The 20940-nt window shown below is 36.3% G+C and overlaps 1 protein-coding gene across 6 annotated transcripts in view; it reads left to right on the top strand.

Annotated features, from left to right (window-relative positions):
* Nucleotides 1-20940, top strand: part of NRXN3 (neurexin 3) — a 1543117-nt gene that overhangs the window by 1385478 nt on the left and 136699 nt on the right. For 4 of the 6 annotated variants that reach the window (XM_041758643.1, XM_041758640.1, XM_041758644.1 and 1 more), the window contains 2 exons: nucleotides 7811-7900; nucleotides 13164-13471. In XM_041758643.1, the coding sequence (XP_041614577.1) occupies nucleotides 7811-7900; nucleotides 13164-13471 (398 nt within the window). The remainder of the gene's footprint in view (nucleotides 1-7810; nucleotides 7901-13163; nucleotides 13472-20940) is intronic. The other 2 variants (XM_041758645.1, XM_041758641.1) reach the window with 1 other exon arrangement.

Raw genomic sequence — 20940 nt, 5'->3', positions numbered from 1 at the left:
AGGGAGAAAAAATTAGAGAAGTCACAATGCCTTTTTTGATCTAGTTTCTCAAGCCACACACTGTCACTTCCAACATACCCTATTCTTTAGAATTGAGTCACTAAGTCGAGGCCACATGCAAGGTTGGAGAATCAAGCTCCATCTCTTACAGAAAGGAGTTTCAAAGAATTTATAGACATTCTAAAGCCACCACATATTCCTATTCTGTACATTTTTCAGGGTCTTGAATAAAGGCAGAGAGATATGCTTATCAAATTTGCAAATGACATGAAGCTAAGAAATGTGTCTCCTGCAAGAGACAAAAGACTTAAAGTTAAGCATTTTCTTATCAGGTTGGAATGCTGCTGTGAAACAAAAAAGAATACATTTGATAGGGTGCAATTAAAGTCCTGCTTTGAAGTTCATAAAATATATTGCATGCATGCAATATGGCCCAAGCTTTAGGGGAAGCAATTCAGGTAGAAACTGTGTTGGGGTTTTAGTTGGAAATAAGCCTAATATGTGGCGGTGCCATGATGTGGTTGTTTAGACAACTCTTGCAAACCAGTATATTAACCAGGTCAAGGATGAGTAAAACATGATACAGTGATTGTAGTCTTTAGATCCCTTAGGGATAATATATTCATTTGTAGGCATGAGATTTAAGGTTGGTCTAGAAGACCTATAATTTATAAATACTAGGATTCCGTAAGATCTCAACAGAAGAATTACTACAACATCAGTTTATTATGACATCAGACATGTTAATTTTGGTATGACTTTCCTATTCACGAGAATGAAAATGTTTTTATTTGTTGCCTGTTGAAATTATACTTCCAATCTCTTACCTATATTCTGAGCTGTATAGGAACCTCACACATACATGATCTTTTTTGTACCAAATATTCTAACATTCTGCCTTTAAAAACATTGAATTTGATTCCCTCTGCATGAGAGGAATGTTGCTAGAGAGAAATGAAAGAAACCAACAAGATTAAAGAGACACAGGGAGACGCAGAGGGTGGACATGCAGGAATGCATAGATCACAGGAAAGAGTGACCTCAAAATAACACTGTGGCTTTTGCAACAAGGAGGAAATAAGTGATAAGAAGAAAGGCACCTGGGGGAATCTGAAAGGGATCATATGTCAAATGGTTGAAGACTGGACACTAAGGCTTTATGTTAAAAGGAAATTTGAAAAGATTTGACACTAAAAATTGTGTAGTGAAGTAATTCTTATAAGTTTACCTTCATTTGAGCTTAACCCTTTTGAATCAAGTACTATTATCACAATAGCAATAATAGTAATAAGCCATATATATTGAGCACTTAAATTGTGGCAGATACTAAGGACTTATACATTTAGTTCTCAAGAGAACCCTATGTTGCAGTCAATATTGTAATCCTCATCCTACATAGGGAGAAATTAAAATTTAAAGATACACCAAGGCATAGATATTTTAAACGAGTTTACCAGAAAGGAACTAGACAAAATTCAGCCATTGAAATTGACTAGTCTAGCTTTAGTGTACATTTTGAAATAATTATGGAAGCCAATCAAATTTTATAGTCTATTTATATTTTGATTCATAACAGGTCATTTTTGAAAGTGGCTCTTAAAGAATAGATGCTACATAGACCTACTGTACTGAGGAAGATTCCATTAGAAATTACTTTAAAATATTCTCTTAAAATATGGAAACAAATAAAGATATTGAAGTCCCCCAGATCCTGTTTTATTAATATTTCTGGGATTGAAAATATCCTTGATGGATGAGGAGAAATGAAGAGAAATTCCAGGGGAAAGGAGCTTTAGGAAGAGAGTTGAGAATGGCCTCAACATACAGGAAAAGGAGAGGGACTGGTGATAAATATTCTAATTGTTGCATCAGGACAAGTGGCCTTTGGATAATTACATTTCAACAGAAATGACACTTTCAATTAGGTCTGGGAATGAAAAAGAAGTTCAACGTTAGCATATTTGCACAAAAAGTCACCCTAGCTAGGAGCAAAGGTCAAAGAATAGAGAGATGGTCTCTTGGGTACCTGGACATAAAACACCAGGGATACATCTCTAACATGGTCCTCAATTTCCAACATGTGTTAGGGAAAGATCCTGAGGATTAAGATAAATCCCAGAACTTCCCCATTCCCGACTTCTTCCAATTCCTCATAAATTAAGTCCTTGCCTGGATTATTGCATTTAATTTGTATAAAACCTTGCAGTAAAAGTATTATTATCTTCATTTTTTTTAGACAAGTGAAGAAAACTCTGAGACTCATCTAGATTAATCCAGTTGTTCAAGTTCACAGAAGTGGTAAATGTCTGAGATAGGATTTCATCCAAAGCCTGACCACAGCCATTGTTCTTTTTACTCATGTTTGAGCCATCTTTGTTTCAACAGCTTAACTCCTGTAGCCTAGAAACTGTGGATCGATACAATGACTTTGATATAAGAAGGAAATTATATGCCTTTCCACATATGTTTTTCATTTCTGAATGTATCTATGAGACAGTGTGCTTCACTGGCCAACTCAGGTATGCCTGAGTGACCCACACTATGTTCCAGGAGCAAACATCTCATCACTTGGGAAAGGTGGTTCCCTGGGCTCACAGAACCATCGAAGTGAGTCTGAAGAAGCTTGCTTACTTAATAATGCCCTTGTGCTCTGGGTCTATTAATTCACTTCCCCCAACTGATCAGTTTTCTGCTCTAAGATATTAATTTCTTTACCTTGTCACATGAAAGGATCAAGGCTCATAACATGAATAGTTATTTTTTCTTCAATCCCAAAGGTGTATTTGAGGATTAATGAGATGATGCTTATAATTGCACTTTGAGCTCTTTGGCTGAACTGCCTTTATATATACCAGGTGCTCATATTTTGTTGAGGTCTATCCATCACTTACAAGTGGCCAAACATTCTAGATGTCTTTTGGGTAACACAACAGCCCCTCTCTGACTCTGGGAGAGTTTGTCTGGGTCAACATCAAGAACAAGACCAGAGCCGAGCTTAGAGAATTTCACCAGTTCCTTTTCTTTAGTGTCTTACATTTGCTTTGAAACTCACAAAGTGTTCTTTGGGGAGAGAGACACTGTAAGAACCTCTGAAATGCCCTATTGCTTGAGCCTACCCACATCGATTTTCTTTTGCCTCTGGCTCTAATACATAGTATTCATTCTTTGACTGTTCATTAGACCCATAGTCTCATTTTTTAATGTCAACAAAGCAATAAAGAAAACTTTTTTTCTTTTATTCTAGGACTCAAAACAAAATGTAAAAAGTACCTCTGGCATTAATTTCCCACAGATGAAGTTGTTACTGTATTCCTATTAGCATGTCCATGTGCTTGACAACATTTCAGATGGTATTTATAGGCTACCTGCAAGAAAGCATTTTCTGCCAGCCTGATGCAAATTGCCAGAACCTTTAAGACACTCTTCCTCAACTTAGCAGCAGTATATCATCATTACCTGTGGCTAGACCAAGAAATCGCATCTGTCAATGCCTGGATTGCTCTTTTACTTTCAGTGGTTTTAGAAACCCACTTTGTTTTGGAAATGGGGTTAGCTAAGTATATTTTAGAAGACTCAGAAATATAAAAAGCAACAGCTAGGAGATTTCAGAGATATTTAGGATGTTTCATTTTCTATAGCTCGTTGATCTTTGGAAGATAACCTTTGTGGGTCCAAATGGAATATGGCCATGTTTTGAATGGAGGCCTGGTAAAGTTCTGAGACCATGGAAGTACACCCTGGAATCATTGTGGTTCCTTTAGATCATGAGGAAGGAACAGAATCGTATTAATAATAATTCTTAAAACGTGAATGTTTTTCATATCCCAGGTTTTGTTTATTCTCTACTTCTTATTATACTACACCAAGTCCTATGGTGAATTGAGAAATGGGGAAACTGAGGCTAAGTCACTTGCCTGAGGTCACACAGCTATTAAATGCTAATGCTAGAACCTGAAGCCAAATTTGTCTCCAAAGCCCATGATCCTAACTCCTGTGCTGTATTAATTATGGCTTAAATAAAATAAGTGTAATAGCTAATGAATAGGATCTGTGTTTGGACCACTAGAGTATAATAATAGAGGTGTCATAAAAGTCATTTTCTGTGCTACATGAAAATTCTCTCTATTGTTCCATTCTCTAATTTAAAGAATATTTATTCCTTTGGGGCTGGCAACAAATTTCAAGTTTACTCCTTTGGAACTGCAAAGAGAGACCGATGTTTTGGGAAACTGTTGAAGGGTCAATTTGCTTTCTTTGTCTTCCTAACTCTGTTCTCTCTCTCTTTTTTTTTTTTATCCTAAATGGATTCACTCAAATGTAGAAAACATGAGGTGTTTCCAAATAGAGGTTGGAGCTCTGTGTGAACCAGTTGGGCCTTAAAAATTTCACCTCAGAGTATTCTTCTCTTCACAATATTATAATTCAACAGTGCATATTAGATGTGTCTCCAAGGAGTTGAAATACTTGATAATAGAACCAATGATACAAATGCAAATGAATGTAGGAGGCCAATGGCATTAAAAAAAACTCAATTTCTGATAAAAAAAAAAGTGGATGGGGATATACATGCACACACACACATTTTTAATTTTAAACAGAACAAAATGTGACTAATTTTCTTTCTAAAACTCAGTTCTATGTAGGTGAGTGTCAGACCCATATAAGTAATTTAAGAACTGTCTATTTGAAGATCTCATGGTGCAATTTATAGATTTCTCAGTGTGTTTGAGAAATGTGGTCATTACATTTTCTTGGTCTAATTAGTAACACACATATGCCTCTTTTTAGTGACATTATGACATTACTATTCATAAGGCCATTCTTTCTTGAGGACGTCTTCACTTCTGTTGAAGAACTGATTTCACACTTTGTTTAAACTTTCATACTGGTTGCTATATGAAATGTATAACTGAATGTCATTAAGGATTTAATATGAATGTATGTGAATTTTACAAAGTTTGCTCAGCTTTCAGGTAGTCCCTGTGTATGAATTATTATGTTTAGAAGGTTGTTTACTATTCAGTCAGTCTAGCAAATGGGGCCTGGGGCAAATGAACTCATTCTCATGCACATGTTTCTAAAAAAAGTTCTTACTAATGTTTGAGATAAATTAAAATAAAAACCAACAAGAACATGAAAAGAGACTAAGAACAATGTTAATGTGGCAATTTAAACCAATTTGGTTTTCCAAATGACCATCCATCTTTCACAACTTTTAACAGTATGCAAGATCACTATCATTAGTGCCAGATGCTATGAATCTGATGTGGAAAACTTAAAACTTTTTTCTAAATGTCTTTAAAGCTGAGATGGAGAAGAATGACTCTCTCTCTTTCACTTTCCAATGGGTCTAAGGTTGAATCATAGCTATGCTGTTCTCCCAACATATTACTTATTGATTATCCAACATACTTTACTCTTTTTCTAGCCTGTATCATGCCTCAAAATGATTTTTCTATGGAGATTTAGGTTTGAAAGAGAGTGTATGGAGAGGGGATGCTTAGGAGGACAAAGAGCCCCCCTATGTATTTTGGAGGAAGTAAATCATTGTACCTTCTTATTTAGTTATTTCAGTGCATATAAAACACTGGAAGTTGGAAATTTTAGATACTTTTGATTTTTCCTGCATGTCTCCAAGAATATTTACCTTTACATTTGCTCTTGACTTCACTAATCTATTCCACAGTGAGTGGAGTGCAGGGTATCACTATATTTAATGTTGTAGCCAACAACAGTAACAGAAAACCCAAAGTAATAGAATATATTTAAGGTGAATCTGGCACAACCCATTTGCCATTTTTCAGTATAATACTTTAGTGTAACTAAAACTTGGGAGGGGTCAAAACTTATGAAGATGGATGACATCCTTTGTGTTACCTGTCTTCTTTAGGGTAGGATTAAGAGGAAGAGATATAGGTTCTTTTCAGTGCATGCTCCTTTTCTCTGAAGACAAGTGAAAATTTACCCAACTTCATTTTGGATTATTAGAATTCTTAATACCCAGATCTACCAGGGAGGATTATTATAATAATCTCTAATTGGTAACTATGTTAACAGATAAATTACCATCTTTTGCCATGGACTTATTGTATGACCAAGAAGTTGCCTTTCTGCTTTTTTCTCCTTGCCTACATCTTCTCCCTCCACCTTTTTTTTTTTCCTATGAGAAATAATACTCCATTTATTGGATCTATCCTTTTATATGTTAATATGTTTTATCCCAGCCACATAAGATCCCATTATGTAGGCTAGAAACAGACCCAGTGTTGTCTCTTTCATGAGCTTTGTTTTTGTTGTTACTGTTTTTGTTATTTTTTTATTCCTTGGGAATGAGAATGTGTCAGCTTCTTAAAATCATTTGTTCATAGCAGAAATGAATGAGGAATCTTGGAAACATCTCCCAGCATGGCCACTCTTTTCCATGTTACACCTCATGGAAAGCAGGTACCAGTTTAGTCACACGTGGAATCTTTTCTGTGAATAATAACCCCTATAGGAAGGTGGCCTTAAGATTCAAATGCCATGATCACCTTCTACTCACTTGGCCTGATGCTGTATTTAATCCTCACATTCTTTCTGGCTTTTAGACTTCTTTGAAAATGATTTCCAAGATACCTGTTTTGAGATTTTCATTTCGTTTTTTAATGTTGGTAATTTGGAATGAGATTCCCTGAGTCCCAACATAGGTCCATAAGCTAAAAGTCATGAATTAGAATGCGCTAGTTTTTGCTTGATCACTATGAGGTTGGTTGATGAGGCAGAGCAGTTCCCAAAGTATGGCTTCATTATTTTGTGATTCGAAGCATATTCATTAGGGGTATATCTCCACAATACCACTCTCCAAGTCTGTCCTAATTAGACAAACCATTCAGGGATAGTAACAACAGTTACAAAAGGAATAAGGGGGCATAGTAGCAGTTAAAGGATTTATGTTTGAGGCTTGAAACTAATTAGATATTTCATGCTTAGAGGAAGTATCCCAAATAGGCTTTTTGAATAGATTACTGTTCAGAAAGGACCTCTCATAGAAAGGTAAGAGAGAGAGAGAGACTAGATAACCATATACAGCTTGCATCTATTAGTAATAAAATATAGATGCTTAAAAGTCTGCTAATACTCCATCACTATATTTATAGCCACTTTGGTTTACAAATATTTACTTTGGGTTTTCTTCTTTTAAAATATAGTACAAAAAAATTAAAATATGGTACAAGTCTTAAATAGATATAAAGAACCATCTATAATACTCCATCTATTTAACATACGATGCCAGGGTCTCCTTTATGGAATAAGAAGTCTCCCTTGGCCATCAAAGCTTAATTATCTTTTTCCCTTCACCAGAAGATAAAGCAGTTATAAACACTTGAGCGGAGAATAAGGAAGTACATGACCCCATACTTCTGATATGATATAGTACTGTAAGAGTAGATCTTGCATGACTGAGACCCTGAGAGTCCCCTACCATGGACTAGTCAATGAACTACTCACAAACCAAGAAATTCCTTGTGCCTCCATTGGCCCAATATGATAAAGAAGGGTAATGGTAAACCCATTTCGATAAATGGCCAAAAATCTCACTGATTCCCATCTCATGCCACATTTCCAAAATGTGATGGAGCACTGCATAGCTAAGACTAGCCTGACCTCAAACATGTCAACCAAGGGCAGAGTGACTTCGACTCCACCTCTACTAAAGATAAATTGATATCTATTTCTAAAAACTTCATAAACAAACCAAAAACCTAGGATGTTTTTTAATGACGTATTGACTTTTCAGATTGTTTTTTAAGCTGTTTTTTAAACTTTAAAGGCAACACTGATAATGAACGCTTCCAAATGGTAAAACAGAAAATCCCCTTCAAATATAACCGGCCCGTAGAGGAGTGGCTGCAGGAAAAAGGTAACCGTCGTTAAAACTTTCATTTTAAAATCATTTGATTCTAAACCCTCATTTTTAAAGCCTGCAAATAAATGTTCCTTAAATGATAATCGCCTGCTGCATAAATGACTGTTTTAATTTTCATTATAATTTGTGTCAGCTTCCACCTGCCATATGTTGATAAATCATGCTATAATACATTGCCATTAAAATACAGTTAAAGGGACTAACATCTAGCTTGCTATCAGCGTGACAACCACAAACAAGAAATTCCAGGAACCTCTAAAAAAGAAATGTATTATGGCAATTTAACCACTGCATGACATTATTTGTTAATTTGTTTTAAATTACCTCTTATACCAAAGCTTTCTAAAGAAATTTCAAAAGTACTCTTTAAACTTACATCTTGAGGCTGTTTTGGCTTTACTCTCTAGCATGGATAACAAAAAAAAAAAAATCATCATCAGATCGACTCTTGTAACTTAAACTGCTTAAGACAAATGTTATAAGGGGAGCAGTGTTTTCTAACATTTGTTTTTAAATGAAGAAAGTATGAGAAAGATGAATTTTGCCTTTAGATTCAAACTTACAGAGGCAAAAGTATTTCATAAGAGGTTAATTGTGTCCTAGTTGCTGACTGAAACTAAAAAAAAAAAAAAAAAAAGAAGAAGAAGAAGCTTATTTTACACTTTGGTTGTATAATACCATTATGTGTTTGATATTTATGCAACAAAAGTGGAAGTAGCTAAGACAATGAGTTGGAAAAGAAAGGCTCATGAAAGGCAAAACAGCAGTTCTATTTCCTGAAGAAAACAACCACTTTGTTAATAAAAGAGGGCAGCGGTTATACCTGATGTTAGAATTTTCTGTGTGGCTTCTGTTTGTTAGGATGTAAATATTACCTTTCAATGAAGAGAATGCTCTGTTTCCGGAAACTATTTATTCCCTTCTTTCCTGAGCCAGTGTAAGCTACTCTTGTCTCAAGACCTTCAGTGAGTTCTTAAAATTTATAGAGATTTGATTGAGTTATACATAAAAAGTAATTGAATATATTAATATGCAACTTAAGCAAACTTAATTACAGTTTTAAGTTGGGTGACAACATTTAGACCCTAAAACACGGAAAATCCTCACTAAGTCTTAACTGTTTGCCCTGTTTTTAACGTATGTGGTCTAATTAAAAATAAATTAAGAATAACTCTAAAAAGCAAATAATTTTGTTTAGTAATCACCAGCTCATAAAGTCCCTTTAACATTAAAGACTATGATTGCCTCACTTTTTAAAAAGGAGAAGAAAACTAGATGCATGTCTGAGTCTCATGTGCCTGAGAGAACTTTTTTTTCTTTCGATTTTATGTTAATAATATTTTCTTTTACTCCATCGCCTTTTGAAGTCTAAGTTTAAGAGCATGCCAGGCGTTTTCATTTGTATAAACCATTATAAAGTTATGAGTAGGCTTTTAGTTTTCCTTCTGATAGCATTGTTATTAGTTGGCTTTCATATAGAAGGACACTTTCAAATAGATGACAAATCGAAGGGGAAGGGTGGTTCAGGTGGGAATGGAGGGTGGCTTGCTAGTTTCTTAACCAAATATGTATGTATTTATATATGCACATAATATTGAAAATGATTATTTGCAAACTTGGAGGTTCTTTCTTCTACATTATTTTAACTGAAATTACTTTTTTTTATGCATTGGGTGAGTAACATCTATTCATTCTATTGCTTTACCCCTTCCTCTGTCTAGCTAACCTTCTCTTCAAAAGGAGTAGAAAATATATACCAAAAGACCTTGTAAAGACAATGAGTAAAAGAGGGTAAAGATGGAAGGATGAATAGGCAGACGTATCAGGAAGTACTTGGAATGCCTCTTTGGAGTTATTTCTGTCATTGGAGAAGAGATCTGGGTCACAGCATTCCTGAGTCTGTTTTCTGGCTCTGTCTACTATTGACTGATACTTTCTGACCTTAGACAATCCACTTAACCTCTTTATATCTCAGATTTCCCATCTAAGGAGAGGAGAAATAATACTGCCTATTCCCCAAGGGTGTTCTGAGGTTTAATTAATTAGTCTTTGTGTAACACTGACTGGAGACGTGCAAAGATTTAATTTAAGCAGTATGTGAACTTGATATCCAAATGAGGTAACAAAAATGACTTCCAAGAAGGTGGGCACCCAAGGCAAAACAAAAAGAAACCTGCTATAAGCCCTGTACTAGTGTAACCAAATTTAGTATTGTGAATGATAGAACAATTCTTAGTTGGGGATATAGATATCATAATTGCTTATTGTAAGACACATGATTGATCATAATGAATGACAATAATGAGATCTGACATTGATTTTGAGAAATCTTGAGCAAATGATAAAACTTGCTCTGGTCAGTCCCTTCTAATAACCCTTCATAGGGAAAGGGTAGTGATTACTGGTTCTGAGTTATTCATTTACTCCTCCTTGGCTGAGAGAGGTAAATTGATCAGAGGAAAAACTGGCAGGAGACTGAGTTTCCCATTATTACTTTAGTGACTGTCAGCTTTACTCTGAACTACCTAATCCAAGGTACAAAGGGCTAGGAAAGCATCTTGAAACAGAAGAAAAACAGATCTAGCCAGAAATAGACCATAAAACAGACAAGCAAACAAAAAATCCAAACACTTCCTATAGCATGATGAAAAATGGAAGGATAGACAACCTCCTTCCCTATTTCACCCCACGAGCGTTTTGTTCTCAAGAAACAGTTAGATCTCTCTGGGAATGCAGCAATAGCCAATCATGGAACAGTGGCTTCGTCTGTGGAAACATGCCTTGCCCTTCTCTATGAATGGGTTAGTCTTGAACAAAGAAAGACCATTTTATGCAGTATACTATGGCAACTGGAATAAAGGAGATCCATTGTTTCCAGCCAATGTAATTCAATTTTGCATTTCAGTCCTCCCAGACCCTCTTTTTATTTGTAATAATTGGCAGAATAATATCACTAGAAAAATAAGGTGAGGATCATTACAGGTGTGAAGTACTTTCAGAAATATAAAATTTCTTGCCTATCACTAGCTATCCCTATTCACTGATCATCCATGCTAGAGCATATACCAAAAAGCTATCCCTATTCAATGATCATCCATGCTAGAGCATATACCAAAACGAAGATGAATAAATATTATGGTTGGCCAACAGTTGTGTGAATAGAAAGGATAGCTTAACATTAGGTCTATCTGGTGTAAGCTACTGAATTGAGTCCTAGAGATCTCCTTTTGGGCAGCTCCTCTTTATTATGTTAAGTTGCCCACAAAAGCCTATGCAAGAGTGAAGGTGTATTTATTCTCTTCCATCATGGCATTTCTTTTGCAGTAAGCTTAGACCCCCTCAAAAAAGCTATTGTCAAAGAAATGATAGTAGAGAGAGTTGAATTCCAACCCATTATCCAGTGTTATTATGCATTGAACATTTGGTGCATCTTGTGTGAGAAATGAGAGGCCATAGGGCAGGCGATGTTGCATGTGCACAGGGCACTGAAGGAATTGGTAGGAAAATAATAGAAATCTATTAGATCTATTTTGAATTTCCCTTAGGATCTGAACAATTCTGTTATAAAATCCAACAGATTCCATTTTCATGTTCCAAATATTTTTAGAGAGTGCAGATAATTTTCACTATAACAAAATTCTTTGTTCTATTCTGTATACAGCAGTATTTAACACTTTCAGAAAGGTATTATTTATAAATCATTCTTGACTAATATGCCCTTAAGAGTTGTTCCATGAGCAGAATTCACTCTTGCATAAAGAATTCCCTCTGAAAATATAGACTTTCCTTTTTTTGACTTTTCCATTTTATCCATTATTATACATTCAGAAGGCATTCCACGTTATATACTAGGAATTCAAGGATAGCTAATCATTGTATAGATTTTAAGACTGTGTATTAGTGGTAGAGGTCAAGAGCCCAAAAATTACAGTATGCCTCTATTCTTATTAGAGATAGGGGTGCAAAAACCTTAGTCTTTTAAAATTAGACTCCCTTTTAATAAGCAGGCAGAAATATTCCAGAACATCCCAGTCCTTTATAGCTAAAATAAATCAAGTGATTGGATTAAGAATGATTACTGATTTAAGTGAAGAAAAATTCAAAGAGGATATATTTAATTCCATTAATAAGTTTCTGCCCCTTTTCCATATGGAAAAGCGGAAGGAAATAATCCAAAGAAATAATAGCATAGAATGCCTTAGCCTTAAAAAGCTGCATAAGTTTTTCTGGGAAAGATCTAGCACTTAAGAGAGTCTTTTTTTAAGTAGAGGTAGTTGGTAAGAAGATAAATTGAGTTGCACTATTCTAGACTATTATGTCATGATTTCATTCTGATAGTTTTCTATTCACAGAAGCACAAATGGTTCCCCAAATGGGAACTCCAAATAAGTTAAACTACTGCTAGTCTTCAACACATTAACATACCTTTATACCATTTTAAGGAGTTTTTTGTGTTGCTCTTTTTCATTAATATCCATCCCCTCTTTTAAAATTCATTGATTTGGAATGACATTATTTTCTTTCCCCACCCCAGAAACATTATCAACACCTGCTTATTTCCCATGTTTTAGGGAAAGATAGAATTGTGTGACCATAATTCCATCCCTCCCCAAAAGAGGTAGGAAATTATCTGTTGTGATGTTTATTAAACAGAGAGTATAGATAGAATATGATGTATCATGAAGATTTCTAGAAAATGAGGTGTTGGTGAGTAAACTTTTATTTCTGTAAGTATGCAGTGAATCCAAATCTTTTAATTGGAATTTAATTTAGTTTCAGTTAATTTAATTATCAGACTTTTTTTTTTTTTAATTCAGCGTCCTGAGTTACCTCACTGAGTTTTTGTTTGCCATATATAATTCTTTTAGTAGCTGTTATATAACTTTGTAGGTTAAAACTTAGTGCAATTGGTATTTATTACTGTCATCACCTGATTTGGAGGTTCCATTTTGTCATTCACAACTACATACCTAAGAAGACTGCAATACTGTACATCATTGAACCAAGATTTCTCTTTCCTCACAATAATAAAATAGAGACTAAATTATTCAGCTTATCTAAGATATTCAGCTAGACAGTGGAAGAGATAAACATAGTGAAATGTTACTTGCTAATATTCATTGAATTTTTGTTATCCAGTTTTCTCCCCTTCAATTGCTCAAGGAAGCCTTTTTTGATACCTGGTCCATTCAGACTAGGTAAAGCAAAAAAAAATAACATATGGGAATAATAATATTTCCTCCACCCAACCCACTAGGCCGGCAGTTAACCATCTTCAACACCCAGGCGCAAATAGCCATCGGTGGAAAAGACAAAGGACGTCTCTTCCAAGGCCAGCTCTCTGGGCTCTATTATGATGGTTTGAAAGTACTGAACATGGCAGCTGAGAATAACCCTAATATTAAAATCAATGGAAGTGTCCGGCTGGTGGGAGAAGTCCCTTCAATCTTGGGAACAACACAGACGACCTCCATGCCACCAGAAATGTCTACTACTGTCATGGAAACCACCACTACAATGGCTACTACCACAACCCGCAAAAATCGCTCTACAGCAAGCATTCAGGTAAGCCTTTCTCCAACTCTTAATTGATTCTGCTTTTTTTTTTTTTTTGTCTTTGAGATGTTACTATAATATCAGTGTTGCTATGTTGCTAAAGAGTCCGAATTACCATGTTTGTAGGGAAGATGCCTACAGATTTTCACAGTAATAAGATCTAGGAGTAGAGAGAGACAAATTAATTGCTAAAGAAGTTATAAAAGTTTTGTGTGCACTTATAGGGTATTATTCCTATCATATTTATTGCCAAAATGGTAAAGCTGTTATTCAAAATGAGCAATGGCTAACAATTTCGGTATGAAATACTCCTCCATTTATTTCATTATTTTTCTTTTCAGTAGTAAAAAGGGAAAGAGGGGAAAGGAAAATTTGTTATCATAGGAGAGACTATATCCTAGTTCAGTTCTATTCACATCCTCTTGATGGATTTGCTGAAACATGAATTGTTAAGTTTTAAGGCCAATAGGTAGCATTAAATCAAGGGCAATTGAAGCTAGAAGTTCAACTAATGCTTATAAAATGTAATCTTTGCTTTTGTTATTGAGTGTTGACCAATTACTTGTTATTTTTTTATCTATTTTGTTTCTTCTATATTTGACCAAGATTCTATATGACAATAGATATTGTGAAGGTCTGAGTTTAGCTATGTAGGAAGTCTTTAGTTTTGTGGTAATGGTTTTGTTTTTTCACTTAAAAGTAATTATACCCAAGCTAAAGCTTAATGCTTTACTGGCTCCCTTGGCATTTCATAAATCTAGTTAGTAGGGGATAGGAGGTTAATCGAGTTATTAGCCTTAAATGTCGTGGCATAAAATAAGACATTCCAATTGCTTGTGGGGGAAATTACCCTGAGCCTAGTTAGTGTTTATAGAAGATTCAGTAGATCAGTACTTGTCCTTTCTGTTTCTTAGTTTTAAGACATTATCCAGGAGCTCAACTGAGTCTTTGACATCACCCTCTCATTGATTTCAGTGGGCACTGTAAACATAAAGTCAATAATCAATTAAACCCCATATATGTTCTCATTATTCTGAATTAAGTTTATGCGAGTTAAGTAGAGGTAAAAGTGTTGTCTTCCTTTTCCCTTTTCTTTGGGTAGAAATATCCAGGCAGCTCTTTACATGATTTCATGGGAACAATTCAAGGCTGTATGCACTGATGATGTTATCAGGCCAATTTTATGTATTTTAGAATGGCTACTAAGAATTGGGTTAGCATAGCAGTCTTATAGTTGTGTGTGCTGTTACATGTATACCTACGCACATGCTCAAAAAAGAAATGGCTTCTTCTCTACTGATATTAAAGCAATAACTCCTGACACTTCACTCTACTCACTGAAAAGAAGATAAAAGGCAATATATATTTCTATTATGACTCTCTATAGCTCAAGAGCAGATCTGTTTATGGTTGGTGAACGGATAGTTCTGTCTGCACAGGTCCTGGCAGACTTGTTCTGTTTCTGTCGTAATACATTCTGCTAACTCTGTGGGAAGCAGAGGAACAAATGGCTTTTTCTTCATAGGAGTGGCTGGTCCTGCAGTCTTTTTCAAGGCCAAATTTTTACTGACCTCAGAAGGATTTAATGTTACATAGGGATTCAGGGACTAAACCATGGCAATTATAGGTTTTGGCTTTTCCTCCTACAACAAATACACAAATAGGAGAACAGTGGGTGAGTCTTTCCAAAAGCTAAGAAAGCTAAACTTGCAGATAAGAGTAGGGTACAAGGTACAAAATCTTGCAAGTGATTATGACTCTGAACATCATAAAATCTATTGTCATTTTGGAAGATGTGGACAGCTGGAGCATACCCTCTCTAACTACCTCCTGTTAGAGTTTCTTTTTGTTTGCATCCAGTGATAATTAGATTTCATCTACATATCTTTCCTTTTCCTTCTACCATGGCCATAAAGATGAGTTATATATCTGTTGACATTCTTGTTGTTAAGGATGTGTAAATGCAAATTCTTAGAGAAAAGACAACAGGCTAGTAGAATTGTACTAGAGTGGGATGAGGGATAAAAAAAGCTCCAAATTCTTTGTAAAGATTAGCTAGAAGAAATAACTTTATGCCAAGAATTTTGGACTTTTTTGTTCTTGCCAACTAGCCATAAGAACTTTGCCCTAATACTTACTGTGATGATCACAGAGTGTTAGATGTAAGTGATGAGTCACTAAATTCTAGTCCTGAAACTAATATTACATTGTATATTAACTAACTGGAACCTAAATAAAAACTTGAACCTAAAAAAAAATAAAATAAAATAAAAATAAATAAATAAAAAACTTTGTCCTGGGATCCATAAAAACTCAGTAGCCTGCCTTGTCTCCAAACTTTTTCTGACCTCAAGTACAAATTACACCAAGCCTGTGTTAGAACTGGGGACCTTAGATTTAGAACAATTCCCAGACTCTGAAGACTTTGGATGAGGAAGGTCAGTCTCACAAGTTCTTATGTATCCTTGTGTGACCCAGCTAATTTTCTTGAGTTAACTGGGCTCATGAAAATTTGATCTGTGGGAATAAAGAAGGGGGGAAGACTGGATTTCATGTTCGCCAGGCCAATTATGTGTGAAATCTTACAACCTTTTCCAGATGATACTCTGTTCTGTCTTCCTTTGCTTTGATTGCCTTGATAGACCAGGAGACTCTTCCAGTAGAAATAAAATTAGCATTAAAAACTTGGTGTAAAACCCTCTGGTTATACAACAATCTACTGGTTCCTTCTTTAAGCATAAGCTAAGAAAACATCATTTGAGCAATTCACTTCTGATTGACTTTGGTTTGTGTTGATTTCAGATCAAAGGAAAACTGCCAAGCACTTTCAGTGTTGCTCTTACCTGTGTGTGAACATAAACAGTTTTTGAGTTGACATGCTCTAGCCTCCTGAAAATAACCACTACTTCGATCTTTCTGAAACTCTAGTTTGTTACAGAACTGCTTGTGTATCACATGGACTGTGTTAAATTATAGCTATGGTACCCAAATATCAGGTCTTTACCCTATATTAAGAAGAGTGTGTCTAAGGGTGCCTGGGTGGCTCAGTCATTTAAGCATCTGACTCTCTGTTTCAGTTCACATCATGATCTCAGGGTCCTGAGAGCAAGCCCTGCATCAGGCTCCCCACTTAGCAGGGAGTCTGATTCCCCTCTCTTTCCCTCTACCCCTCCCTCCACTCCTGCACACTGTCTCTTAAAATAAATAAGTAAATCTTTAACAAAAGAAGAAGGAGAAGGAAAGGAGGAGGAGGAGGAAGAGCAGGAGGAAGAGGAGTGTGTTTAGGTCCTCCCTGGAATATTAAAAAAAAAAAGTTAAGACTGAGAAAGCAGGGGGATGCATTGAGAAGGCAGGTGAGTACACTGAGAAAGCAGGTGAGTGAGTGATGGTATTCAAGTAAGAGTAGGTGCTCACTGAATATTTATTGAGTAAATTGGAAAACAAAATAGGCTTTACTACATACCTTATCATCATTTAACAACCAGAAGTGGCATGGCTTACATTTTTCCCTCTAGAATGATCAGTGTGTTTTGGACAATTTTAATTTTTCTTCAGTGGTAAGGCCATAGCAGTGATTAAATGCATGTATTTGGAGTCAGGCTGCCCGGGTTTAAAATGTAGATCTTCTTCATATTAGTTAAGTGACTCTGAGTCATATGTTGTGGCTAACTGTTGTTATGGAATGGATTTTCCCATAGTTTAGTGGCTTAAAATAGCAACTGTATCATTGGATCTCACAATTTTGTGGCTCAGAAATTTGGGAAGGGTTCAGCAAGGCAATTCTTCTGCCCAACATGGAGTTGACAGAGGTTGCTCAGTGGCTGCTCTGGTCTGGAGAATCTGGCTTCACTCACACACTTGTGTCTTGGTGGGTTAGCTAGAAACACTGGACTCAGCTGGGTGCATCGATCTCTATGTAGTTTTTAGTTCATGGAGGTTCAAGGGTCCTAGAGAAAGTTTTTCCAGGTTTCTAAGTTACAGGGAAAGGAAATATAAACCTCACTTCTTGATGGGAGGATAGCAAGAATTTATAACTAACCTAAATCTACCACTTTGTATAATTAGAGAGAGGGAAGGATACTAGTAGGGTACAGCTTATGTTGTGGGATTGTTGTGAGGTTAACTGAGTTAATATATGTAAAACGCTTAAAACAGGTACATCTTGTAAAGTAAGATTAAATATGCTTTAACCTTATTATTTTATTCTATCCCCAACATTTGTTATGAAAGTCAGTATCCTCTCAAGCAAGGATCTACCTCAGAAAATAGGGCTGTTTCTACTAATAGTATCTGTAATTCAGACTGGGGGCTCAGAGCTTTTGGGGGGATAGAGATTTGAAGGAGAGTCAGGGTAGAATTTGGAGGCTGGAATCAGTACTGCAAACGAAAAGTTCCTAAGTTCTCAGGAATGAAATTCTCTGATAGCTCACTTCCCATCTTTATTTTTTTTTCTTTCATTTTAAACCAACCTGGAGTTTTATGGGCCTCAGAGACTATGTTCTTTATGAAATATATCTATCCACATGTTTTTAAAGTTACAAAGAGAAAAAAATCCAGGATCTTTGCCATGATGGAGCTTGATATTAGCAAGCAATATGAGGTAGTGATCTACAAATGGTTCCGGCATGGGGGAGAATGAGGGAGTTGTATGGAATGATTTGGCTGGATCTCATGAATGATGTGAGAATGGAACTGGGCCTTGTAGAATGAGTATAATTGGATACATGGTAAAGAGAAACAAATCTCAGGTTAGCTAAATGTCAGAAGCTAAGTTGTCAAACTCAGGGATGATAATTCCTGAGAGATAGCCAAGTCCAACAAGAACAAAGAATACATAGGAGAGATCTGTAAAAGGCAAGAGATCCAGATTCTGTGAACCTTGGCCCAAGACTCCCCTAATTTGGAGAGGACTAATGAGGAGAACTGCATTAGGTTCTCTGAACATCTTACTTCCAGGGATTGCCCCAGAAATTAAGCAGGCACTTCTATTACAACTGACCTCAGTGTCGGGGTTACTGATGGGTCAGCTTCTAAAATGGAAAAGTTCAACTCAGTCTATGTTCAAATTCCTTGGTCCCTATTCAGGAGAGAAGGCAAAAGTGAGAAATAAAAGTCTTTTTTAACTTGTAGTCCCCTGGACCAAAATGTCCCTTTGAGGCAGGAAAGGGCCAAAAGAGAAATAGTTCCAAAAATAATGTGTATTTTCTTAACTTCAGCCTCCAGACTGAATCGTTATCAGTAAAGAAAGAACTCTATGTGTTCTGTGCAAATCACCATTTGGAATCCTTTATAAGCTATTAACAGGATACTGATCATGACCCACTTTTTCTGTGCTGGGCATTGGTGAAGTCACCCTGACATTGGCCAGTGCTGCCTGGTACCAGAAAATCACAATGCTCAGCCAGATTGGAACTATCATGACAAACAGTAGAAATGAACGACTTGAGAGTTTCCTGAGATTTCATTCTTACCTCAAACTCATACATTTGGCAGTTGAGCGTGAATCACTTTTAAAAATTCCAGGGGCGAGCCACTTTTTCAGGCTTTGTAACTGTACCTATATGGAAATTCCTCCTTCTGGTCTGCTCTCAGTTTTAGACCAGAGCTAGTAAAAAAAACTCACCTCAGCCTTGATATTGATGATTACAAAAGAAAGAAAAACACTGATTAAAAACTTGATCCTTCATACAGCATTTTCCAGGTAGAGTTCTAGTATGGAGGGAAAGGGGGTGCACTCTAGAGTCAGAATTCCTGGGCTGGATTCCAGGTTCTTCCAGTTACTTAGCTGTATATCTCTTGGAGGTCAATTAGCCTCTCTAAGCACCAGTTTCATTATCTGTAAAATGAAGTACTTTTCCATGGTTGTAATAAATACAACATGCATAAAAAGATACTAGGCCATGACCTACCCTATAAGTTTTCACTAAATCCTAGATACTAGGAAACAACTTCAAACCAAGAGGCTCTCCCAGAACTCACAGATCCTCAAAAGGTTTACACTTCTGTATGACTGGATAAGCATATTAACCTTAAAAATAAAACTCAGTTATTTTACCAGCAAAAATGGGTTAATTTGCAACTGATAGAGAATTACAATTTGAGAGCAAGCTACAGTGAAACCATAGGCAAGTCTGGAGTACAAAGGAGAGGATGGCTGTTTTATAGAGGAAAGGAGAGTTGGGAAGGGTGTTATGAAAAGTTAATGTATTGGAGTAAACTGGAAGTTGAAAGTGCAGTGGCTTTTCATTGGCTGAGTTGTGGCAGTCTCTCATTGACTAGACTATTCCAAGTGAAGGAGAAATTCTTTCTTCTTCCTGCTGATAAAGTCATCTATGGTAGTATCAACTTACAAGGTCCTTCTTTTTCTGCTGGCTCTGCAAGAGTGGTGGGGCATGGTCTCCCTGTTCCATTTTAAATAAAATTTCCTTTTTTAAATCTCCCAAGCACAGGAAGAACAATTTTGTCTACACCCACACAACCCCATAATCACCCAGGATTCCTCTGAGGGCCCCAGATTGAACCAGAGCCCTAAACTCATCAATTAGAAGACATTTTTGTGGGAAACTCTCTCATTTTCTGAAGTGAGATTTGGCGTTGCTGAATGGTTATTACATACAAAACGATCTATTAAGGTAAAGTGTATGAAATTGCCATTTTTATAGACTGAAATGCTCAAATGTCAGGAATTTCATATGGTTTAACAGAACACGTAACCCACACATTTACAGTCTGTTGTTACCAATGGCATTTTGAGACTGGATAGAACACCAAATTTTCTCACAGTTCTTTGAATAATCAAACTGTCTTAGATTGGAATACAAGATAAATCTATCTACCTCATCCAAAATACCATGTTTGAACAGGAGGTAGATCATGTTGTATCAGGAATGGTTGTACTTACCCAAGGAATCATCCCCCTGGGCCCCTCCACCTTTTCATTGCTGCCACCAGCTTGATAGAAGTGAGACAAGGAGTCCACACAGTGAGGAAAAAAAAAAGCCCTCACTTTTACCACTAGACAACAGAACCTCCAGGGGAAGTTTATTTTTAGGATCAGGGCTCAACTAATATTGATTAACAGCCTTACATAATGTGCAGCTCCAGGGCTCGTTCCTTTCCTGCCAAACCTTATAACAGGAGAAGGCACTGAAGATTTGTCAGTCTAATTAGACTTTAGCTGCCAGCCAAGAAACATCTTCTGTCTCCTCCTTCCTTACCCTCATACAGGTACTTTCTTTTCCCCTCTCAGAGAATAATTTGGAGGGAAGGAAATTGGACTCTAATTTTGTCGTTAGCTAGTAAGACTCCAGTGACATTTTCTCTCAGGAAGTATATCGTTTTCATGGAAAAGAGAGAGAAAGAGAGAAAGCAAGCTTGATGGGTTTACCTACCTTTTAAATACCCCTGTGTTGGTAGTACAAATAGTCCAGGGAAGAGAACATAGTGTCGCTTCTTTTGGTCTCCTCCTTAATACTTTA

This window comes from Vulpes lagopus, chromosome 6 (genome assembly GCF_018345385.1).
Source record: "Vulpes lagopus strain Blue_001 chromosome 6, ASM1834538v1, whole genome shotgun sequence".
NCBI classification, from domain to species: Eukaryota; Metazoa; Chordata; class Mammalia; order Carnivora; family Canidae; genus Vulpes; species Vulpes lagopus.
Note: the sequence above shows the minus strand (reverse complement) of the source record. Positions and strands in the feature narration are given on the sequence as shown.